The sequence below is a fragment of the Zootoca vivipara genome, chromosome 4 (assembly GCF_963506605.1).
Source record: "Zootoca vivipara chromosome 4, rZooViv1.1, whole genome shotgun sequence".
Lineage (NCBI taxonomy): Eukaryota > Metazoa > Chordata > Lepidosauria > Squamata > Lacertidae > Zootoca > Zootoca vivipara.
The window spans coordinates 64,633,450-64,659,176 of NC_083279.1; the positions used below are offsets into that span (position 1 = coordinate 64,633,450).

General features: G+C 41.0%; 1 protein-coding gene across 1 annotated transcript in view; it reads left to right on the plus strand.

The window, feature by feature from the left end:
* PROS1 (protein S) overlaps nucleotides 1-13,541 on the plus strand; it is a 38,014-nt gene extending 24,473 nt beyond the window's left edge. The window contains 9 exon segments of the mRNA XM_035115221.2: nucleotides 1,132-1,253; nucleotides 2,604-2,722; nucleotides 2,908-3,097; nucleotides 3,686-3,853; nucleotides 6,064-6,232; nucleotides 7,236-7,387; nucleotides 9,516-9,732; nucleotides 13,080-13,249; nucleotides 13,251-13,541. Coding sequence (XP_034971112.2) covers nucleotides 1,132-1,253; nucleotides 2,604-2,722; nucleotides 2,908-3,097; nucleotides 3,686-3,853; nucleotides 6,064-6,232; nucleotides 7,236-7,387; nucleotides 9,516-9,732; nucleotides 13,080-13,249; nucleotides 13,251-13,277 — 1,334 coding nt within the window. The 3' untranslated portion in view covers nucleotides 13,278-13,541.
* Nucleotides 13,542-25,727: the final 12,186 nt, after the last annotated feature.

Sequence of the window (25,727 nt, forward strand, 5' to 3'; positions counted from 1 at the left end):
AAGAACATATTTGTATGAGTGGAATGTGGTTGGTTGGGGAAACTGCTTTTGAGTTGCTGTGATTGAGAAAGACAACCACATAAACTGGAAGCCTAGAGCTAGAAGCAATAGTGGCTGTTTCCCATTAAGGGTGGTAGGGCAGAAGGCAAGGTGGCCAAAGCTAGGTGAAGCCAGAACCAAGGATCGGCAGAGCCAACTAATTCTGCTTTTATTCCCCATCCTCCTCCCTGCTGATTCTTACAAGGGCAAAACCATGACTAGAAGAAGGAAGCAGATAGTCAGTGCCAACTCCCTGGAGTAAGAAGGCAGGCAGGTGAGGGCAGACCAAGGTTGGTGGAGGAGTGCTTCATTCATCTTAATGGACCACCTCCACTAGTCCAAACCTTTGCTCAGTGCAGGATTTGCAATGCAGGATGCAACTGCAGCATCCCTGACAGATTGCAACTCAGCTTCTGCTGAAGTACCTCCAGCAAAGGACCGCCTGAGGCAGCTTGTTCCAATGTCAGGTAGCTCTTACCATTAAGAAGTTTCTCCTGATGCTTAGCCGAAATCTGCTTCCTTGCAATTTCCACCCATTCATTTTCATTCTGCCATCTAAAGGGACCAGTCTTCTGCATGGCAGCCCTTTGGGTGTTTGAAGACACTCTCATGTCTCTTCTTAACCGTCTCTTTTTTCACCTAAACATGGACTAAGGGAGTTAGATTTTCCTATTGTCCTTTGCACATAATGTGAAATTTCATGCATGCTGCACCTTAAGATGCATGAAAATAAACATTCAGTAGGCTGGCAAAACTTGTAACAAAGTTTGATGAAGTTGGTGGCGGTAGTCTAGGATTACAAAACTGGAGTGTGGGTGAAGTATCTGCTAAGCCACAATACCTAACTGGTGGGCTGCATTTGGGTTTATTGTCCACAGACCGTTCAATTTTACAGTAGATGAATGTCAAATTCATTTTTGGAAAAAGGCACGGGGACCATGGAGCCATTACCTGGAATTTGCATGCCATGTAACTTAACAGTGGATGTGTTGAGCAATCCCAACACTGCCTGAGCTTCATGCCACTTAAATGTCAGTTTGCTTCCCAGGAGGTTGGGCTTGTGATAAGCTGCATTTTCCCATTTCACTACAGATGTGGATGAATGTGCGGAAAATGCCTGTTCCCAAATGTGTGTCAATGCTCCTGGAAGCTACACCTGCTATTGTGATGGCAAGAAGGGCTTCAAGCTTTCTAAGGACATGAGAACTTGTGAGGTGAAGTATCCCCTCCTTCCTTTCCTTGGAAAGTAATATTCATCCCCAATGAGGCTGAGAAAAACCACACATGCACCAGCCACTTGTCCAAAATGGTCCAGTATATGGCAGGGGAATGTAAACTGGGTCCACATAAAGCTGGTCCTCGCTCCCCACCTCAGTTGCTTCCAGTTTGTTGCTTCCCAATTCAAATGACTGGTTTTGACCTATAAGTCCCTCTATGGCTTGGAACCCCAATACCTAAAGGAAATCTAACCTCATACATGTGCCCTGAGGTCATTGATGGAGACCCTTCATTGAGTGTATCCATAAAATTAAATTTGCAGGGGTTTTCTAGCACTTCAAAAACTTCTAAATCCTGCTGGACCAGAGACAACACAAGGGGGAAACAATTAATAATGGCATGTCCATATCATAACACTTTCAATGGTCCTGCAAATGATTGTCTCTTTCGCTGTTCTCCAAAGTAAGTGTTTATAATAGGTTCAAAACCTGTGTTTGTACTATCCATCACTAGTATAGTTGTTTTATAACGTTAACACGCGGCTCCACTTTTTCAAAAATAATTTAATTCTCTTGCAGCAAGCTAAAAATTCATAAGAGGTGAAGTAAGTGGGCAAAGCAGTTTAACATGCACACTTCTTGCTGAGGAAACCATGAGGCTGTGCACTATTTCAATGAAAACATTCCTCTATGAATAGCTTCCTTTATACTTCTTTGGCAAGGCTGGGCATGTTGAAATGTATTCAGACAGCTACCACTTAAAACAAGCTTTGACGCAGTTCAATGTAGTGGGGCTTAAATAGTTCACAGATCAAAGGTTGTTATTGTGCTTGAACATACTTAAGAGAACCTAGTGAGTGGTAGTTAACTGTGATTTAATGATTAGGCAACCTGGGGTGTGATTCCATTCCCTGAAGATAATGGAACTGGCAAGCAGGCCATTTATCTTCCGAGTAAATATTGCCCTAGAAGATTTCAGCTTCACAGGTTTATTTTTTAAAACTAGGCAGAATAAACAGAAGTCTTTGTTAATCTGGGCAGGATTATTAACAGTCTCCCCTTTAGTGGGTGGAAACTGTTTCCAAATCTAATGTGTGGGAAATTCAGTACCAGGAACCAGTTAAATTAAAGATCATTCCAGTATAATCAATATTATTGCTTATGTGTAAAATCTCCTCACTGCATGGTGACTGCAAGAGCCAACGTACATGGAGATAGTTGGGGAGGGGGTAGTTGCTTGAATTCATCCTATTGATTAGGAATAAATTACAAAAACTGGCCCAGAACAGAAATGTGGACTCACTTGATCAAAACATAATGTAACATTTCGTTTCCTGTTATGTCTAGGTTGTACAGGATTGTCTCGCCCTGAATCTTGAAAAGTATTATGAATTGCTTTATCTGGCAGAGCAATCTTCAGGGATCCCTGTTTTGTATTTAAGGTTCAGATTGCCAGAAGTTACAAGGTAAGTGGATATCAGTATGAATGCACATTTAGTCCTATGTATTATTATCAGTGGCTATTGAATAGCAGTGTGCAGCTCTCCTACCAGCACCATTTATTAATTGTATTGCCGTTCTGTTCTTAAAGTACAGATCCAGTTTCTTTATCAGTCATACTTCATTCTCCCCCTTCCTAACCTCAACCCAGATTTTCTGCAGAATTTGACTTCCGGACTTACGATAATGAGGGTGTTATACTGTATGCCGAGTCCCACGACAACACAGAATGGTTTTTGCTTGCACTGCGAGATGGAAAGATTGAAATTCAATTCAAGAATGAACTGGCAACCAAAGTAACAAGCGGTGGCAAAGCCATTAATGATGGTTTGTGGCACATGGTAAGCCCCCTCCCCTGTGAGTTAGGAAACTGAACATTGAATTGCTTATAAAAGAAGAAGCCACTTTTAAAGCCCCTTGATGAATACGCAATACTAGCTTCAGATTGTCGATTTCACAAAATACTTTCATGTCCTCAAAATACTTCCATGTCTTCATAATAAAAGAACCCTCCATCGGAGCTTTGAGTCTAAGATTCGAGACAGTTATTATTCTTCATTCAGACAAGAGGAGCTCATACTGGCATTTTCTAAAGAATGGCAGGAAAAGCTGGAAAATTCATTTCTAGCGGATCCTGCCCTTTGTGAGCACATGCACTTGTGTGGATATCGTTTCATGTTAAAGGCTTCTGGGCGGGGAAATTCATGGACCCAACACTTCTGTATATGGATCTGTATATGGATGTATCCACATACTATCGGTGTGCACACATCCTGAGTGCTGGAAACAGGTGGTTTTTGTTTTTTGTTTTAACCAAACTGAGCTTTTTCCTTGTGCCAGTCAAAGCAGAATGCTTTCTGAATACAGATCCCCTTTGTTGGTTTAGGATGACTTCTCTCAACATTCATATCTGTTTCCTTTACCTTCAGATCTCCGTGGAAGAACTAGAGCACAGCATCAGTGTAAAAATAGCAAAAGAAGCAGTTATGAGCATCAATAGCCCAAGAAATCTTTTTAAGCCCTCCAATGGCTTTCTGGAGACAAAGGTGTATATTGCAGGACTACCTCGCAAAGTGGACAGCGCTCTCATTAAACCGGTAATTGTTTTCAGTGCTAATGTCACACATTGTTGTGTTATCTCCTTCATTGTTATTAGAGTTAATGCATTCCCCCCCCCCACTTTTAAAAACATCATCATGGACAATATTTCCTGAGATCTATTTGTACCACTGCATTCGAGTGGCCAGCGAGAGATTATCCTTTCAGGTAGATTTGTGAATTTCATTATTTAGTTTTATTGTTAGAACATAGGGCATAACACATCCACTTTGTAGATTAATCTACAAGTCTGGCCTTCCTAGTTCCAGGTAATTCCAGACCCCAGATAGAAAGAAAAGAAAAAAAGTAAACGCATTAGTTTGAAAGGCATTCAAGTTGGGGAGACTTTGAACAGAAACAAATATTCAAGGAAGCATGCAACCAATTGCATCTTCTGCTGCAGATTCATGTCAGTGAAAAGGGAAGCCATCCTGGAATGGAGGAAAAAGTGGTCCAGTGCATTGAGGGTTGTAATGGAGAGGACTAGAATAGGGCTACTAAGCTTGGAAACACCAAATCTGCAACAGGCCCATTTGTGCTAGCAGTTTTGTGCTGGAATTACTGCTAGATTTATTTGTTTAGAAGATTTGTATCCTGCCATTTGGCCACATTATAGCAGAAATATATGCTACTGTAAGAAAAAGGAAACAAAGTGCAAAGTTACCAGAGCAACAGTAAACTAATTGTAGCAGCAGGATGCAGCTTAGAAACAGTCCAAAATCCAGTGAAATTCAAGTGTTTTGACTTAAAGATCCAAGGAGAAGGAGCTTGCTGAGTTTTCCAAGGAAGGACATTCCATAATAATAATAATAATAATAATAATAATAATAATAATAATAATAATAATACCCTGCCCATCTGGCTGGGTTCCCCCAGCCATTCCATATCCTTGAAACCACTCCTGCAAAACAAGGGGCAGACAAAAGAAGCAGCTTTAAGTTTCAAGCATCATAGAATTGTAGTTATCTAGTCCAAGCACCCACAATGCAGGAATCCTGCCCTGGGTGGGCTCAACCCCTCACCTTCTGGTTAACAGCCAGATGCACTGACCCCCTGGACTCTTGCAGCAACAGTGGTAAAAAGGAAAGGAATTTAAAGGGTTCTTAGACTCCTTATGCAGCATTTGCATACAAACAAACAAACTCTGGCCACAATGGAAGTTGTCCTGGTGTGGGAACACTGCACATAAAAAAAACCCAGCACACAGGTTAAAAACCTTGTAAGTGTGAACACTGGCCCTATGGAACATTTAAATTGAGGGTTCTTTTTATCTAGCTTGATGGGCGTATAATTAAAGTTTCTTTTTGAGAACCAGTCAGCCCACAGAAAGCTGTCTCCATACTGCAAGCTCTTTTTTTACGAGAGTTACATAGAAATTGGCTTGTCCAAAAATTAGAATTGAGGTCCTATTTTTCATTCCTTGCTGTCCAGTTGACAAAAAATAAAATCCACCTCTGAAGAAAGAGCAAAAAGCAAAATTGAGCTGCACCACACAGGCACTGACAGTTCTTTTGCTAGATAAAACCCCACTGTGTGATCTAATAAAAGTTTTGTATGTTACTTCAGAGACGGACAAAAAACTCTTGATCCCAAGCAGATTTTTCTTTCTTTCCTGAACTGTGATGGGGGTGGAAGCAGACCCATGCTCATTGCAATTGCTGTGTCAGGGTGACTATGCATTTCCAGAATAAGAGAAAAAGAACATGAATCTGTCTTCTCTCACCTCCAGTTCTTTTCTTCTGCTGACATGCAAACCTTGTGACATTTATCAATTCTTGTAGAGGGGTGAAACTATAGTATACATTGTTGGATTTATGGCAAGTTATGGACACAATTCATTTTGCAGCTAAGTACATGATCTGGGAAATCTTGCGTATTGCTGTAAAGTCTGTGGGAATTCTGTGGCAAATAGAGAGCCTGTGGTTGGTGGTGAAATGTTTGGGCAAATTGGAAAAAAATGCTTACTTTCCTATTAAACCTCAATGTACTCATTTAACAACATATAATATACCATTTATAATTTTGTTAGCATATAAAATTATACTATATGATATGGCATATTTATAAAACTTACATAGTACATTTTTACCAAAAAAGAAAAAAAAGAAGAAAAAAGTGTCTAGATGACATTTTGTAACATGTAGTATGGGATATGTTTTTGGACCATTGTGGATTGCCACAAACAGTGCTGCAACTTCTTCTTCTTCAGATTAACCCACGCCTGGATGGGTGTATCCGCGCCTGGAACTTGTTGAATCAGGGAAATTCTGGTGTAAAAGACATCATTCAGCAGAAAGAAAGCAAACACTGTTTAATAAGTGTTGGGCAAGGATCTTACTATCCTGGCACTGGAGTAGCCAAGTTTCATATTAACTACAGTAAGTAATTCTTGCACTTTCTCTGAAAACATCTTTCAGCTGGGGTAGTTACTATATTTAAGGAACAGCGCAGAGAGAGGGGAGGGTGTTGTCTTTCACTTTGCCTTCAGTGCAATCAGTGGAACTATTAAAATGTTCTCCATCTAACCATGTGGGTAGTAGGCTTGCTGTGGTACCAGAATTCCCAAAGTAGGAGGCAGTGTCCTCTATTTAGTTTGAGTTATTTCTCAGGCCTCAGCTCTGCTTCTGTATATGGCAGATGAAACACCAGAGCACATTTTTAGTACAGGCCTCCTGCCCCATTTCATTCCTAGGGAGATATATAGTGGTTCCTACCCTACCATCTTTCAAGACACCTTTTCATTTCAAAATATTTAAGAAGCAGCATTCTGATTTTTTTAATGTAATTGCTTTTGTTTCAATATAATATTTCAAGGTTTTAATTTTACTGTGGAATGGTTTTGATGCACGCTTGGGAGGGTTTTGCCCTGAGGCGGGACGTAGTTTTTTTGAAACATATATAAGTAAACACTTCTAGACCAGACCATCAAGGGAGACAAAAGGAAGGACTGTAGGCAGTCCTTCAGATTTAGACAGCCTAAATTGTTGTCAGGATGTGATTCTAACTAGATTATTGGGTGAAAAGCTTCTTGTGATGTGCTGTAGATCAACAGCTACCCATTTTCTGTGAACATTGTAATCATACAGTTTGACCAATAACCAAGAATAAGTACGTCAGGGCAACTGGCACACACTGATCCTGTTCTTTATCAGGGCCCTGGGAAGACGTCAGTGCTTCCTGGAAGGCTTATAACCATCAAAAGGGGGGGTCTCTGAGGAAATTACATGCTGGTCGTTAAACAAAGAAGTTCAGGAAGGAGAAAACCCCAGTGTTAAGTATTTGGTTAGAGAGTCAAGTTTTCCAAGAAACCTAGAAAGCAATTCTTTTGTGGCTTGCTAAATTGACAATTTTCTCTTGCTTTATTTGTTTAAAATAAAACAGACAGCAGCCTGAACAATGCCGAGGATTGGTTAATAAACGTGACCCTGGCCATCCGGCCATCCACAGGCACTGGAGTCCTACTTGCCTTGGTTTCTGGTGAAATGGTGCCTCTTGCTTTGTCAATAGTTGACTCCAACTCCAAGGGCACACAGGTACCGTAGTTCTTTGTGCATGGTGGACAGAGCTGGCCAGATTCTTTTTTCTTTTCTTTTTTTCTTGGGGGGGGGGGAGAATTTGTTGAGGGAAAGTGTGGATACTATTTTAGCCCTCACCTTTCCCATGGCATCTGATCTGACTGAAAATCAGTATCCTCCTCCACCCCCACCCCACCCCTACCCCCCAACCCCAGAGGCTTAAAGCAAGGTGAAGACTCGAAGGACAGTTCTAATGTTAGGACTTGTGAATGACTAGGCTGGTTTTGGAATTGTGAATGGAGCTTTTCCACTGAGAGTGGTGAACTCTGAGGTGACTCAGAGGGGCAGCTTTCCTTTCTCGGCTGCACCACTCCAGAATGCCCTTGGGAGGTGGCGTGCTTGAAAGTTTGCTGTGGCAAATCTCTCCTTGACCTTACTATGTGCAGAATTTTTACGACATGATTCTTTAAAGCAAACTCTTCTCTGGATGATAGTACAGTCCTGTAAAGGTGCTTTTACCTCATCAGAAATAATGATGCGGAGCTTGAAGTTCTTTGAAAATGTTCTAGTTACAGGTAGGTAGCCGTGTTGGTCTGAGTCGAAACAAAATAAAAAAATTCATTGAGTAGCACCTTAAAGACCAACTAAGTTTTTATTTTGGTATGAACTTTCGTGTGCATGCACACTTCATCAGAATTTTTTTATTTTGAAAATGTTGTTACAGTTGGTTCCTCTTGTGCTACACTGTGAAAATAAAACATGTCACAACAAAAGGTAATAGACTTCAGAGATTCCCTCGGCATTGAAGTACATCTTTGTCATCTTGTGAGGATTCTCCAGGCTGGGCTGCAGTCGCAACCACTCCTGGAGACAGTTTCCTCCAGCAGCTCATCTCTTTATGTTGCCAGATAAGAGAATGGAGAAGGCTGCCTCTCCTCCCCCCTCCCCCAGTCTCTCTTTTTTGGTGGGAGGGATTCAAGCACACACTGTAAATTTAGGTTTGCGCAGTTAAAGCACTCTCTTGCCCTGGTGCATCAAATCCACTTTAAAACCGCAACAACTGAGACTTTGCAATTGGGGAAGGTATCGCTGAAGGCACTGAAAAATGTAGGATGAATGAAAGATTAGCGGGGAAAGTGTGTAACCAGCACACTCACAAATCAGAAAGAGTGCTCACTGTTATCCATCCCACAGACAAATCACAACAAATGCTCAGTAAAGACTGGACCTTGTCTAACCACTGTGTAAGTACAAATAAATTAGGCTGAATGCTCAATAAACAGGTTGTCTAGGGAAGCCCCTGGTGTGAGACATCAGGCTTGTGATGTGGTGAGCTCCTGTTATTTGGTCCCAGCTCCTGCCAACCTAGCAGTTCAAAAGCATGTCAAAGTGCAAGTACCTTCTCTGGTGCGAAGGTAAACGGGGTTTCCGTGTGCTGCTCTGGCTTCACCAGAAGCAGCTTAGTCATGCTGGCCACATGACCCAGAAAAACTGTCTGCGGAACGGACAAACACCAGCTCCCTTGGCCTGTAAAGTGAGATGAGCGCCACAACCCCAGAGTCGTTCGCAACTGGACTTACTTAACTCTCAGGAGTACCTTTACCTTTACCCTGGTTAGAGGATCTTGTGATTAGCCTAGCCATTCTGTTAATAAACTGCCAGCGGGCTTCCCATAGACACCTAGTTGGCTACAATGAGAGCAGGATGCTCAGTAGGCCTTTAGTGTGATCCAGCAGGGCTCCTCTTTTGCTTTTGTTTAGCTCCTGCTCGCTCTAGAGTGGATTTGTCTGCTTTAACGGTGTGTCACAATATTTTCAGTATATTTTCAGCTGGGGGTTATATTCCACTAAAGTACATGCCCCCTTGTTGTTTATTGCCATGGTTTTGCTGTAGGATGCATTGATTTATTAATTGTGCATTGTTTAGTAAGTGGGGTTTTTTTCCTCAGGTGTTTTATGTACAGTATAGGTTATTAGAGCATTTGTTGATTTGTTGTAACTTTTTTCATGTTTGTCTGTGGATTTTTTTTATATATCACTGTATTTGTTTTACTGTTCTACTGTCAACTGCTTCGAGTTTCCTTGTGGATAGAAAAAAATAAAATAAAATGCAATTAAGGCGGCCATTTTTTGCTTCTGGTCCATAGGATATCATTGTATCAATTGAGAATGTCATTGTGGCCCGGTTGGAGTCAAAGCGATTGTGTACCTCAGGAAGAAGGCTGCTGAGACTCAGAGTGACTAGACAGCAGATGGAACTTACAGCTGATTCACACACTGTGCTTGCCTCCTTGGAACAGGAGCTCTCTGCTCTTGATCAAGTGATGAATGACTCTGTTGATACCTACTTAGGTGGCATTCCTGGTAAGTGTTGTTCCCTTTAATTAATTTAATTGATCAGAATAATTAAGTTATGCTTTAATTCTTTTTTGTTTCAATTTTATTTGTCCTTTTGTTTCTTTTAAAACACTGTTGCATAGTTTCTAGCAAAACCTGGTGTTGCAATAGTGGTTAAAATTGCATTAGTTTAACACTAATAGAAGAGGACTTTCTCTCGCAAAGTCTATTTTTGGACATGACCCTAGGGGACCTATTTTCCCTCTTTCCCTGTCCACTCTTTTCTGCCCCCGCCCCCCCCCCCCCGTAATCTTCTGAAGCTGTTACAGCATAATTTAAGTGTCCTCTGCTGGCTAGTTTGAGGAATTACATACGAAATGTAACTAAGCTAGTGTATTTTGCAACCTATTATTTCTATACAGTATTAATAATTTGGAGATGTGTGAAGGAAAGCCTTTTTATGAGATGCCATCCAAAATGCTACCTACTACTATGATTTGGTGAACTTCCTTGAAAGTGTGTAAAAAACAACCTGGAAATTGTGAATAACTGAAATTTGCTGAGATAACATTAATAAACAATGTTACCTAGCTGGTGCAAGTAAACTTTGGGTTCAGATTAGCTATGGGTGGAATCAGCTGTGTGGTCCTTCAGGACATTGTATGGAAGTTCCATACTCTTTGCCAGGCATCCCCAAACTTCAGCCCTCCAGATGTTTTGGACTACAATTCCCATCATCCCTCACCACTGGTCCTCTTAGCTAGGGATCATGGGAGTTGTAGGCCAAAACATCTGGAGGGCTGCAGTTTGGGGATGCCTGCTCTTTGCTATCCAGTGGCCAGTCGTCGCCCTTTTGGGTGTTTTCCTCTCGTTTGAGAAAGGGGAGATCAGCTGAGAAAAACCTTGGCAATAAAAGTCATGGGGAAAGAGCAAATTAGAATCACATGAAACCACCATGTGCTTCATAGTTCCCAAGGACCATGCAAAGAATTAGCACACACAAATAAATAATCCAGGTACATAAATCAACACAACAGAAAGTCAAAGGGCACATCACCTAGAGTCACATTTTTGTCAATGGGAAATTCTCTGGGAAAATCCCAGTCTTCTACCATCAATTGCCACTTAAGGGAGGTTTCCCTCATAGTTTGAGCCAGGTGGCTACAGTCTAACCATGAGGTGTTTTAAGAAACTGGGAATGGCTGGATAAAGAGAAGGAGCTTTTTCAATAAGATTAACTTATTGGTCTCCTTGGTCTCCCCATTGGTATCCTTGAGAAGTGTACCAGCTTGAAGTTGCTGCGCCATTCTGTGGCAAAATGAGACTTAACAACAAAACCTATAACAAAAACAAAAGAATGTGATGAACAAATTTTGAATGGGTACCTCCAGATTGTCACTGTTTTGCAGAAGGGATTCAAGCTAATCCTGGAAATTTAAGTTTGCAAAATGAAAGTGCTCTGTTGCCCTAGCACAGTGGTTCTCAACCTTCCTAATGCCGCAATCCTTTAATACAGTTCCTCATGTTGTGGTGACCCCCAACCATAAAATTATTTTTGTTGCTACTTCATAATTGTAATTTTGCTACTGTTATGAATCGTACTGTAAATATCTGATATGCAGGATGTATTTTCATTGTTGTGTTCATTGAACACTTCGTCTGAGGTGACAGGAGGGTGGGTGTGCACACTGCTGTCAGAGGAACCCTCCTACCCCACAATGCCAGCATGGAGCACTCCCTGCCCCAGAGCCAAGACGAGAGAGCTGTATATGGGCTTGGGGCACACGAGTCACACTTCCAATTCCCACCATTAGAAGGCACTGGTGACACATAAACAGTAACTAGTTCGTTAATCACAGGGGTGTTTTTATTTATTTATTTTCTTTATTTAAAAAAATACTGTATATCCCTGAGCCCATCAAACATTCCCTGCAAAGTATGGCTTGTATACCTATAGTATGAATGGGCATATTGTGCATGGATAAAAATACTCTACAGAAGGGCCAAGCTTTCCTTAAGTTAGGCACCACGGTTCGGGAGGGGGAGAGAAGTTGCAGCTGATCCTTCTTTCTTTCTATTTTTGCGGGGAGGGGAGCAGTTTGAGTCGTGCCGGGTGCAATGGAAAGGGGGATTTTTGGTTTTAGTTTTTCTAAATCTACCTCAAGTCGTGCCTGGATCCAGGGGCAGAGCTGGAGTCACGCCCTGCCGAGTGTTCCATTCCACCCACACGCACGGGATCCCGCAGCCGCTTTGCAATTTGTGGCTCGTAACCTTCCCCCACCCTCCTGCTTGCCAGCCCTCCCCTCTCCCGCATCATCACGGTTGCATGCAAGCTGGAAACGGCGGCCGTGAGAACCTGCAATGTGGGAGAAGGGATCCAAAGCAAAGCCGCCACGCTTTGCGCAGCCCACCAGCATCCACCCTGCCCCTTTAAAGTCATCATCATCTGCTGCTGCTTTTTATTTCCTGCCTTCGCTCCCCCCCTCTCTTTCTCCTTTCCTAAGTGATTCCTCTTCAGTTGTTCCCTCTCTCTGCCCATCAGCCACCACTTTCTTTTCTCTCTCAACCCCCCCCTCTTTAAATTGCTCCCGAAATTGCTTTATGTGTAAACATTAATCTGGCTTCGCACATGCAGATGGGGGTGAGGGTTGCGCAACGCAAAAAGCAAAGAGGGAAGGCTCAGAGTAAGCAGATCTGTTTAATGGCACTCACGCAGGGGGGGGGCGGCACCGGAAGATACTAGACTGTGGGTGTATCTGCATGTGGGCGGACCCGCCTGGAGACGGATAGAGGAGCAGTGTCTCGGTTCCTAAGACCATCGGAAATATGTCCCTGTGAAAGGGATGTTCGACCCCCAAAGGGGTCGCGATCCACAGGTTGAGAACCGCTGCCCTAGCACATCAAATCCACTTTAAAAAAAACACAGACTTTTTGCAATTAGGAAAGTGAGAAGTGACATGCATTGAAAAGTGGGAGGGGGAAGCAAATTGTTATTGAGAAGACGTGTAAAACAAGCAAATCAGAGTGAATGCTCAATAAAGATTGGTCACAGTCTAACCTCCATGCAAGCTTTGTCAAGCACAGCATGACTGCTCAATAAACAGGTTGTCTGGAGGAGCCCAATGTCAGGAGTACGCAGGGCATTTTCAATAGCTGCAATGTTTGTCTTCCATGTTATTTTATTTGTTTAATCTCTCTGTGTGACATTCCTCACTCTTGTTTGATTTCTACATTTATTTGAATATGTGTGTGTCTCTGTATGTGTCATACGAGATACACAACTGAATACATCTTTTAGCATTTATACATGTCAAAAAATAAAAAGAGGCATGGATCAATATTTAAATAAAGAGTGCTGTTTTTTTAAAATGCAGATGTTCCACTTGAGGCAACCCCTGTAACAGTGTTTTACAACGGCTGCATGGAGGTGAAGATCAATGACAGACAGCTGGATCTGGATGAAGCCATCTCCAAAAAGAATGACATTAGATCACATTCATGCCCATTGCTTATGGATGAGATGCCGAGTCTTGCTGCCACTGATCTCCCATCTGTTCATTAATCTCTCATGAGAAAATCCAGATTGTTTTGCACAACATGAATAAGGACAGAAATTGAACTGCAAAGGTTCTCCTTTTCTAATAATGTGTTTTGAGAACAAAAGAATTGCATCCTTTTCCAAAATAAAGAGACTATACCAAGATTAATATTTCATCAAAATAGTTTTGAGTTATAACATTTCAAGAGTTTTTAGTTGAATTGTTTGCTGTTCAACAATTATACCATTCATATTTTATACCTTGGAGAATAAATCCAGAAACATCTATCTGCACTCAGTTTAATGTCTTGGTTCTAATATATTGTATTGTGGCTGAAAATAATCACACTGAATAAACTGAACCAAGACATTGCATTTTTTCTAAAGAATAATATTGCACATAGATCCTACGAACAGAGTGTTACAGGTCTACAGAGGTAGAGCAAATCAAATATATATGAAGATCCTGTCTCAAGGGTCCCAGGTAAATAATAGTGACACAAGTATTTAGAGAAAAATTACAAATTAAGCCACCCCATCACATTTTTTACTATTTTAAGCGATTATATTAAATGGGTCCAACCTCTTTCTCAGAGCAGATCTATTAGCAGCAGCAACCAGGCTACAACTTCTACTATCAAAAAGTTGCCACAATAGAGTAACCTGACATTCCATTTATAAAACATTCTGAGCCAGAAAGATCTCATTGTACTATATATTTCAAGTTATGATATTCATAGAGGAAGATATGACGAAAGCGATATATCTGACTTATTGGGCAGGTTGAAAGTCTGTATGGATATTAAGGTATGTTGTCCATTCACCATGAGGGATCCCAGCTTTGCACTTCACTTCTAGGAAGAATGCTATATGTGTTTTGCTAGCGAGCAGTATGATGTCCTCCTATGGCATCCCATTTAGATTTCTTCACAACTCTGTTGGCTGAAAGAGTATGTTCCTCCCATTTCTAAGTGGAAAACATGCATAAGGCTTGAAACCTGCACTATATTTTTAGCCATGGCTAGAACATAGCTCAGAAACATTATATGCCGCTTAAGGAACTTTGCACGCCGATACGATTAAAATACAATAATTTTACAAATTTGATCCCTGACACGTTTAAGTAGGTCCAATGAAATCAACCACAGGAATATGTTTAGTGCATCAGAACTTCATGACTTGGCACCTTAATTCCAAATGGAAACCTGCAGTTTCAAATAGAAATCAATAATATGTCAGGGGTAATGACCTTCCAGCCTCTGGGGCAAATCTGGACCCATTTTGGCCTGCAAGGCTATTTCCTCCAAATCACATCCATATGTGACATCAGATGTGGGGCAGGTGGATCTGTGGCTGGATTGGCTCAGCAACCAAGTTCACACAGTCCATCCATCCAGAAAGAATGGTTGAATTCACTGTTCATCATTTGATCGGGGAACGGGGGGAAGTTCAGTCTACTGGATTTGCTGCACAACTGACATCCCCAATCCCTGCAGAATCATGGCTAGGATCATGGCTTAGATCTGAGTCCAAGCCTTTTTTTGATACCTGATCCTAACCTACACATATTTGCAGATATGCATCCCCACTGTTGCTAACAGGAATGACTTTTGAGTGAGTATGCTTAGGATCGCAGTCTCGAGAGCCTAGAGCTTACAGTAAGTGTTAACAAAACTTATTTTTGCATAATTGGGGTTGTAATTCAGAAGAACTAAGTAAAAGTACAGGCAGTGGGTTTTTTTCTGGGGGTATGCAGGGGTACGCATACCCCTAAACATTTTGTGAATCTAAGTTTGGCCTCATTGAGGGGCGGTATTTCAATATGAGTAGGAAAATGAGACATTAAAAAAAAAGCACTGGGTATGTGTAATGTGGTAAAGAGGGCTGGTATCAGCACCTGACATCCTTGGACAGAGCCCAGCATAAGAAATGTGTGAAGACACCCAGTTTCTTTTGCTTGCTTCCTTTTGAGAGCTTTACACACTCAACTGTTCTTGAGAAAATCGGTTTTCACTGTTTATGGCTGGTGTTTTCATTGCCTTTTATGATTTGCATTGAAATTGTGTGACTGTTACCGGTATATGCAAAGTGGCTTTGAGGTCACCTTTGGCAGAAAGTGATCTAGAAAGGCTCTAAAGAAATGTATTAAAAATGATTTGGCAGGCTGAATTCCTGGGTGCAGCGACACCGGATAGTCAGATAGCTTCTTTGCAGCTACCTGTTTGTGTTAACTGGCATGCTGCCACAGTTCACAGCATTGGAACCATACTCAACATAGATATTGGTCTTGTTCAACATAACAGCAAACCAAATTACCGCTTAGCAAGCCTGCACGAACATGCAAGCTCCCTTTTGGTCCAGCACCATGCTGAGCTAAAGCAAGAGCAAACCTTGGTTACAGCTTGTGGCTAGTGAGAACAAAGTTCAGCCACAAGAGTGGGTTAAGACAACTTGCTATGCCAAACCTTGGTTTACTGTGTTCTGCAAGTCATGTGCAGATTGCTAGTTTGTGCCATGGGAAGAGGCGCTTTTTTTGGTATAGTTTTGTTTGTAAATGACATCTTTCTAAGAAAACTAAATGTAAGTAGTCGTTAAATGCAAACAGATAAACAATATCACCAAACAAACGTTTCCCCCTATTTTTAAAAAAAATACCAGTCTTTTTAATAGTAGCAGTCATAGAGTGTAGTGGACAGTAATTATTTTTCAGAATAAGATCTGTTTGAGCACATACATTACTACAGAAGTTTGCAAAACCAATTAATTGAGTTCTATTTTGTTCTTCTGAATGGATATTGTAATGTAAATTACAGAGGTGGGTTTTTCACCAAAGTAAATGCTGCTTTGTTTTAACAAAAAATAAAATAAAAAATAAACAAAAACCTTTCATTTTCTTTTCATATGCTTGTTGCTTTAGTATTATTAATAATGTAGCCTCATCCCTGTACATTATACTTTACAAAGAATGACTAAGCTGGTCCTTGTCCCAAGAGGCTTACAATCTAGAAATAGACAAAAAATGTGTGTTTCCTCTTCAAATATAAAAGCACATCTTCTACAATGATTTAGAAATCCGGGTAGTTTTGTTCACATTTGCTCAAAGCATCTTCACTGCTATTCTTACTGTGACCATTCATAATAATTTCTGTTTGTATATTTTGCTTTCGTTCTTATTTGTCACTTAGCCTTTCCTGCAAGAGACAGAAGCAAAAGCCAGCCAGCCTTGTAGGCTTTCTTTCTGTACCAGTCCACCAGGAGTGGTTAATCTTTCAGAGACCATTTGATATTTTGAGGAATTGCTGTGTGGATATAAGTTGTGGAATGACTGTTTGGGAGAGGGGCGTGAAGTTGTGCAAACTGATTGCCGCATCGAGAAGAGCAGGAAGAAAAAGGACCACAAAATGATGCAGCCTTGCTCCCCTCTCTGCCCATCAATGGGGGGGGGGGAAACGCAATGAAATGTAAGCATGCTTAACAGGATGTGATCAGGGTGTAAGAGAGGTGAGCCCCTTTGCAAAGAAGAAACAGTCTCGTACCCTTTGTGGATTTTTCAGGGAATATTCACTGTTTTCACACAGGCAGTAGGAGGTACTGGTGGGCATGTTGACACCCAAGGGTGTCATGTTGTCAACCCCTGATGCACACAATTCAGAAAAAAAGGCTTATGTCCCTAGTACAATGCCAAAACGCAGTTTCAGCACAGGCACTCAATCTTACCTGGGTGCACAGATAAACAACCCTATTTGGCTCATGCAGTTGGTACTCAAGTGGTACTACACCTACCACCTCTCCTTCTCTCCCCCACCCCACCCCACATTTTTCTTGCCTACTGTCTGAAATGTAGCACCGTAGCGAAGTCACGCCTACAAGATCCACTGAGAGTTTTCAGCTGGTGAGACCCAAGAAGCAGGTGACTCTGCCATTTCTCTTCAGCCTGAAACAGAGATGTCACTTTGACAGGAAAGCATGTCTTAGCCCATCCGGGCTGCTCAGATTCTAGCTGGAGTAGCACCAGGGGGTCTTTTTTTAATAGCTCAGCTATGAACTCTTTACAACACTCGGCTGAGGAATATAAACGGGAAGCCATGCAGTTTACAGGGAATGGGAACAGCTGCTAAATAACTAAGTTTTAACATCTTAGTTGAATCATGAAGCAAGCTCTCTCTTTTTCTTTTGGTGGTGGGGGAATTAGTTTGGATGTGTCCTTTTTAGTGAAATACAACCAGTTCCATTTCTGTACTATGTTTGGATATTTTCATGGTGCCATGTATGGCAACGAGATTAATATTATTGTTTCTGGTGGTATGTCTGTCTTATTGTTCTTCTAACTCTTGCCATACTGAGCTGGGATGATCATAGTAATTGAATCTGCTGTTTGCTTAGGGGTTTTGAGGTCTGAACAGGATGGAATCCCCCCTCCAATTTTGTCTCTAGTTTTTAGGCTTTTTTTTTACAGCTGTGTTCAGTTTTCTCTTTCTGTCTTTATCAGTATTTTGTTTCTTGTGACTACATTGTACACAGTCCAATACATTACTATTATGACTATTATTTCCAATTGCTAAGCAGCCACCAACCAGCAAGCAATCCAATAGCCTAATTATGTGGCACACACTTCTATTTTCTTCTCATTGCTAAAAATTATTATTATTATTTCCAATTGTGAATATTATTATTATTAAATAGTATTTTTATTTTTGACGCTCTCACTGCCCTCACAGATATTCCTTCACAGCAGGATCGACCTTTCAGTCTGGAACATCTGCTCCCTCCATTGCAAACATTTGTCTCACTACCCTTCAGCAGACTTTAGCATACACACTACCATTACCCACAGTAAAACATCACCATTTTCCTGCTTAACTGTCAAGGATGGGCTGTGGGCAACAGTCCAGAGTGAGTCAGGAGCTGCGAGCTGGATATCAGAATTGGAAAACAATTCTGATCAGAGGACAACACAAGAAAGCCGGCGTTTGTCTGCAGACAGCTTCCGGGTCATGTGGCCAGCATGACTAAGCCACTTCTGGCGAACCAGAGCAGCGCACGGAAACGAAGCAACTTTACACCAAGTCAAATCTTTGGTCCATCTAGCTCAGTATTGTTGACATTCTCTGGAAGCAGATCTCCAGCATTTCAGACTGGGGTGTTTCCCAGTCCTACCTGGAGATACTGGGGATTCTGCATACAAAGCAGCTGCTCTACCACTAAGCCCAGCCCTTCCCCAAACAAAGAGCATGTAACTTGAAAGTCCCACTTCCCTTGAGTGGGTTTGCCAAATCAAGAGATGGTCCAGTGTGGTTTGTGGCTAGCGTGATGTTTTAAGCAAGTCGCCGTCTGAGTCTAACCTTTTTCAAATAATTGCAGCGAGCCATTTTGAACTCCTTGTAGGAAGGGTGGAACAAACTTTTTATATATCCATCTATCTATTAGCCTCGCTTTTCTTTACAGTGAAGGATAATGATTCAGAAAAGGAGAATGCAGAAAAAGCACGAAATCTTAGAGTCAAAGACTTAATTGTGCATCTTATAACTGCAGCACGTCTTGCTGTTGCTAGACACTGGAGGACATTAAACGTGAACCTATATGAAGTTTGGTATGCTTATGTCTGGGAATTAATTTTTATGGAAAAGTTAACAGAAAGGGTACGTGAAAGAAAACAATGTGAGAAACTACATAACTTTTACATAACGTGGTCCTCCTTTATTACATTTGCATCAAAGAAAGAACATGCACCCAAGACACATGGGAGCATGTGGAATGATATTTTTTAAACCAGCAACTGTAGAAATAATTTTTTAATTTGATTATATTACTAATGTAATTACCTGGACGTAGTTTTTTTTAGGGGGAAACTGTATGTGATTGCTTCTCTTTGATTATATGTTGTTCTTATATTCAACTAATAAAATATTCAAAAAAGAAATGAAATGAAATGAGAATGGAACAATTCATGCATTTTCCACACTAAACATTGCAATATAAACAATTGCTAATGATTCATAAGACAGCTATACAACCAAAAAACCAAACTCCACTCCATCCATGTACATATTAAAAAGCTGATGTTGTACATTTGGAGGCCAGAAGATGGAGCTGAGTGACTGCAATAATTCAGTTCAAATGATGCTAATAACTTATGAAAGATCATTTCACTAAACACTTCGGACTCTTTCTTATCCAAGAAGTAGAAAGCAAATTTTTATTTAAACCCAATATACATTTTTTTAAAAATCTGACATCTCACCATGGACATCCTTGTTTGGATATTCAGAAATGGTGATTATGGCCTTAAACCATGTTATTTTTGGGTTCCTTTGCTTTAAAGGCCCAGTCAACTGAAAATGTACCTTTTCAAGCATATGGGAGCTATGTAGGAGCATCATTACAATATTGTGCCACTATTATTCCTTTCAGGGAATTATTGATTGCAATGAGCAATTGCTTATTTTCACTATGTGTCTTCTTTGCAGTTTACTTTCATGACTTTTACCAACTTAGGTTGGCTCTCCAGATGAGACCCTGTCTGGAGAAATCAGTTTGGCCATGGCCGCACATGTGCTGGTTACTTCTGGACCAAACAATGGTCATGCTTTCTGTATAGGGCTGCTTTTAAAGGTTTGCTGGAAACTTCAGGTGGCGCAAAATTCAGCTGCCAGAACGCTGGTGGGACTCAGGCAGTTCAATTTTAACACACCAGTTTCACAACAGTTGCATTGTGTACCTTTTCATTACCAAGCTCAATTTAAAATTCCAATATTAATCTTTCAAACCCTGAACAGTTTGGGACCCAGTCACTTGAATGACTGCCTAAAGCCCAGGTCCTAAGATCAGCCTCAGAGACCCCACTCTTTAAGATTTATAAAGTTGGTGGATACAAAGGTCAGGCTGTTTCCACCGATGGCCTCATGCACTTGTAGACTTCCCTCACCCAAAAACTCTCCTTGACCTATACAGAGTAACTACAGTGGAACCTCGGGTTAAGAACTTAATTCGTTCTGGAGGTCCGTTCTTAACCTGAAACTGTTCTTAACCTGAGGTACCACTTTAGCTAATGGGGCCTCCCGCTGCCACCATGAAATTTTTGTTCTCATCCTGAAGCAAAGTTCTTAACCCAAGGTACTACTTCCGGGTTAGCGGAATCTGTAACCTGAAGCGTCTGTAACCTGAGGTACCACTGTATATGGAATGACTTTATTCTCCTAAGATATTTATTGAGTTTACTGCTGACCCTCATATGTACAATTTTGTTTGATGCTGTTTCTTCTTCTTCTTCTTCTTCTTCTTCTTCTTCTTCTTCTTCTTCTTCTTCTTCATTCAATTGCTTTGTTTTGTTCCCCAGCAACCAGCTTGTTGTTGTTGTTTAGTCGTTTAGTCGTGTCCGACTCTTCGTGACCCCATGGACCATAGCACGCCAGGCACTCCTGTCTTGCATTGCCTCCCGCAGTTTGGTCAAACTCATGTTCGTAGCTTCGAGAACACTGTCCAACCATCTCGTCCTCTGTCGTCCCCTTCTCCTAGTGCCCTCAATCTTTCCCAACACCAGGGTCTTTTCCAAGGATTCTTCTCTTCTCATGAGGTGGCCAAAGTATCCCCTTCATGGATCAATGCCTTGTCGTGGCGAAGGGGCTTGAATAACTCAGAGAAGCTATGAGCTATGCCATGCAGGGCCACCCAAGATGGACAGGTCATAGTGGAGAGTTTTGACTAAACGTGATCCACCTGGAGAAGGAACTGGCAAGCCACTCCAGTATCCCTGCCAAGAAAACTCCATGGACAAAGACAACTTTGGCAGCAACCGGCTAGCAGATCACTATTGGTAGCTTGAACTCAGAAAGGCTGATGACGGGTTTCTGATGCTTCTCCGGACTATAGGATGCAAAATATTTTTGAATGTAACATTTCCATATCTGAAGCCCCGCACCTTCAGCTTCCGAGTGCTGATGTGCACAGGAAGGGAACACAACAACCTTCCCGGACAGTTTCATGAAGTAGCAGAATGGGGATTGACTACTTCTGTACTGTGTCAGTATCAAACTGCTCAATATATATCAACACTCAGAGCTGGCTGCTGACCTTGCTGCCCAGACTATCACTGGGTGATAACACACACTCAACAGTTTTGCCCCTTTGCTTTTCTGGTAACAATCCTAAAAGCAAAAATCGGTCAACTTGGGTATTTAGTCTGGTTGATTGGCAGTCTTACTCTTCATATGCAGATGGAAAAATTGTGGCGGAAATGATTCCCTTATTTGTAAGGATTTAGAACAAGCATCCAAAAATTGCAATGATTCATGTCAAGTTAAGGGCAATATATTAGTGGCTGAAAGCAGTGTTTAAATAATATGTGTGTGAGGGAGTGCCACCCCTTTAACATTTGTTGCAGTCCCCTTAGCTATGTCTTTAGAACACTAAAGGAGCCATGATGGGGCTAAAGGGGGGGAGTTTTATGAAGAGCCCCCACCTTTCCTCCAAAAATTCAAACACTGGTTGAAAGTTAAGTATGACAGAAACAAATAAATAACTTTGCCAGAGACTATGAAATGATTTATTTTTTATTCTATGCTTTTTTGGAGCACAGGAACTCTGGAACATTTTTGAGCACATGCACACTTGTGTAGCACAAAATCAGGTTTTCTCAGTCTGGAATTGTTCATGCTTGTCCTCAACATGCTGTTTTCAGTCTAGATTGATTCTCGATCCTGCCATCCAAAGGGTGGGTGTGAGTACTTAAAATGTATTTTAAAACCTTCCCTTCTTTAGGTTATCAACGCTTTTGTCTCCCTGCAAATGCTCCAGGTGAACAAATAAGGAGTGATAACAATCTTGATACACATCCACCCACAGTATCTCTGGGATGCTGATGATACAGCTCCAATAGCTGAGACCCCCTACACCCATTTTCAAATAGGCACACTGCTGGATAATGCAAAAATCGATATGCAGTGATATTTCATATTTGGAATGAAGCCAGTTTCTCAAGAAGCACTTTTCAACAGCAAAAAGGAAAAAGAATACAGTAGATCTAGGTTATGTGTGGACAAGTACTCCATCTCCATTGATTCTAGAATGAAACATTTTACACAGCCTCAGATTCACTCTCATTGTAAAGACTGGAAAATATGAAGGCTGAAGTCCAATATGCATTTACCTGCGAGTAAATTTAACTGAACTCAGGGAGAATGAGTTCCAGAGGGGTTTACTTCTGAGCAAACATGCATAGTGCTGTGTGGGGGAAAAAAGATTAAGAAATATTAATATTAATTTAGATTCAACCCATAAATGAAGCCAAGAGTTCACTATGATAGAGTTATAGTGATATCAGACCTTTAAAAATATGTAAAATTATTTATTTGGCTTCAAATCGTACTTGAATAAAAGTTTAACAATGTAAGTAAGGAAAGGTCATTAAGAGGTTCCACATTACGAAGATAAATCAACTGTATATGAGATAGTTAAGCACCCCCTCTTTCATAGATAGATAACAGCCATTTGGGATAACTATTCATTTGGGATGAATCTTCTGGAAGAAATGAGTCACTGCCTGTGCTCTTGGCCATTACTTATCACAGAAGGAAGAAACCCATAAGACTGGCCAAGCAAACCAGTGTTTCTCACATATGGAGCCCTTTCCTAACCTTCATTTTACCTTTCAGGACCTTCACCTAATCAAGCGTTTGGTGGGCCAGAGCATGGAGTTTCTTGTGCCAACTGGAATGTGCTACGGTGCTGCAGGTTAGAATCTGTGGGCCAAATTGAACAGATATTTAAATTTCAGGGCAAGTGTTATCACCTTCCCTTCACCCCACTGTTGCATACCAAGAGGGTCTGCCTGACAGTAGCATACAAAACATGTTACCTTAGATTTATCATTGTTACGAAACCATCTTACAATGGTTGGTTTGGCTAATTAGGATTCTGGCCAATTAAACAATCTATGCCGTTTGAAACTGGGGGACGCTATTGTTTTGTCTTTTATTATATTATGGATTTTTGTGCTTTTACACAGAAAACTGCCTTGTGATCATCCAAGGATGATCATCCAAGGGCAATATATAAAATAGATAGATGGATAGATAGATGATAGATAGATAGATAGATAGATGATAGATTATATAGATAGATAGATAGATGATAGATAGATAGATAGATAGATAGATGATAGATAGATGCTGCAAATTTCCAACCAGATATTTCAAATAAACTAATTTGGACAATGTCAGGTTTACGGAATCTACTAAAAATAAACTTACAATGGAATGATGTTTCCCATCAGCCAGGGCAAATGATGAAATGGCAGCTGGAGGGCAGGTTCAGCCACAAAATGGCAGCAACAGCCCATAGGGAAATTATCCATATACAGGGATAATCTCCCTATGATTACACTCATAGGACCATTGATCCATCTGACTGGCAGTGACTCTCCAGGGGAGGGGGCATTCTCAGTCCTACTCAGAAACCCCATGAACTGAACCTGGGATCTCCAGCAAGCAAAATAGATACTCTAGCACTGAGCTAATTTCCAAAGAAATTTCCTATCACCAGAATGGAAAAATATGGACTGTAACCTTCAAATATGTGCTTTGTAGCTGGTGTTCACATTGCAGGAATCAGAATATTTAGCTGAGGGGAAAAAAATTCTCGTGTTCATTTTTGATGCTAGAAAATTACAGTTTGCTTCACTTCTTTTTCCATTAATAGCAGTCCTTTACAGTGGCTTGTGAAAGAATCTTATCACCAATGGTGAGTCTAGAGAGATTATAATGGGGATGCTAAATACTCCTCCTCCAACATAAAAATAAAAGCAGGGCCAAAATATTAGCTTTCACCAGCTAATGCAGCCCACCTTCTGGTATTTGTATATTTCTGTATAGTTGATCTCCGTAGGATATGTCCCAGCTGTACCCTTATTTAGAGTCGAGGAGCTTGGGATAGGTCCAATGGTAACGAAGCAGTTTTATTATAAACCATTGTTTATGAAAGAATGATTTAATACCATGAAAAAATATGTGTGATGACGCTCAAAGCAATAGCAATATCAGCAGCACTCAGAGCAATTCTTTACCCAAAGGCTGTAAAGCCTCAAAACCACATAAGCTGTCAGTGGTACATGAATTGTCACTGCCAAGATGTCCTAACTACTGTGCAACACAATTTTTAGTTTCTTTTTCATCAGGCAAGAGTTTGTGTTTTCTAGCTAAGGTTGTTCTGCTTTGCACTGGAACTTTCATCTATGATGTACTATGCAGGATGCCTCTGGTCATACACACCCATTTAAACTGAGTGGTTAAATAAACTAGAGGAGGAACACACTCAATACATTCATGTACACATAAAGAAATGTGCCATAGCTTTGTGGGATGCATAATTGGGCTTAATGCGTTCAAGAGGACCCATAATTGCCGTTGATTTCTGCAACATGGGGAGTAGCAGTGAAGAAAAGTGTCCCAGAATATGTAACTATGCACAAATATCCCGCCCTCACCTATTTAGGTTTAGGGAGCAAAGCTTCTACAACTGATCCTAGGCAGTTTTCAGTTCCAACATGAAAGCCAGGGTGAATCCACACAAACACACTTTACATGCGGCAAGAGCATGGGTCATTTTTCATCACAAACAAGCATGTCCTGCTACCTTTTTATTAGATAATAATGGTGGTAACAATTTAATTATATACTGCTTGATGGCAAAATGGGCTTCTTAGCTGTTTTACAAGTATACAAACCAATTAAGTAAGCAGTAAAATATGAACATCTATAACTAAAATGCACATATTACAATTTTTTTTACCCATTTATGAGGGAGGGAGGTGGCATAAGGTTACACGTATGACCCTATAAATGTACTGTAGTGGTTAAAGCATCAGACTAGGGCCAGGAAGATTCAGGGTCAAATCCCTACTTGGCCATGAAACTCACAGAGCAACCATGGGCCACTCACTGTCTTCCCACCTTAAGGACTTCCCTTGATTATTGTGAAGATAAAACGGAAGACTGGGTGGGGAGCCATGTTTACCACCTTGGGCTGCCTAGAGAAAAGGCAGGGTAGATTTTTAAAAAACTAGGTCAGAACCCTTTCAGCTTTGTTATTTGTGGAATCAGAGAACTGTAGAATTGGGAGGGACCTCAAGAGTCATTTGGTCCAATCCCCTGAAATGTAGGAATACATTCCCACTGTGGGGCTCTAACCCATGACCCTAAGATTAATAGTTTCATATTGGTTTAATGAATCCTTGCATTCTGAGGAGCCTGGCTTATATAACCAATGAAATCCTTCAATCTGATTGAGTTAAACATGAGCAGTTCTTATCCTGGGAATCAACTGACATGGGACATGAAAAATTCCATATTACACAATGCAGATTTTTAAAAAATAAAATAAAAAGTGCCTAGAAGATAATACTATAAATTTCAGTGTAATGCTGTCTGTCTGCCTCAACCACATTCCCCACTGAAACCACCACATGCTTTTTCTAGGTGAACACCATAGC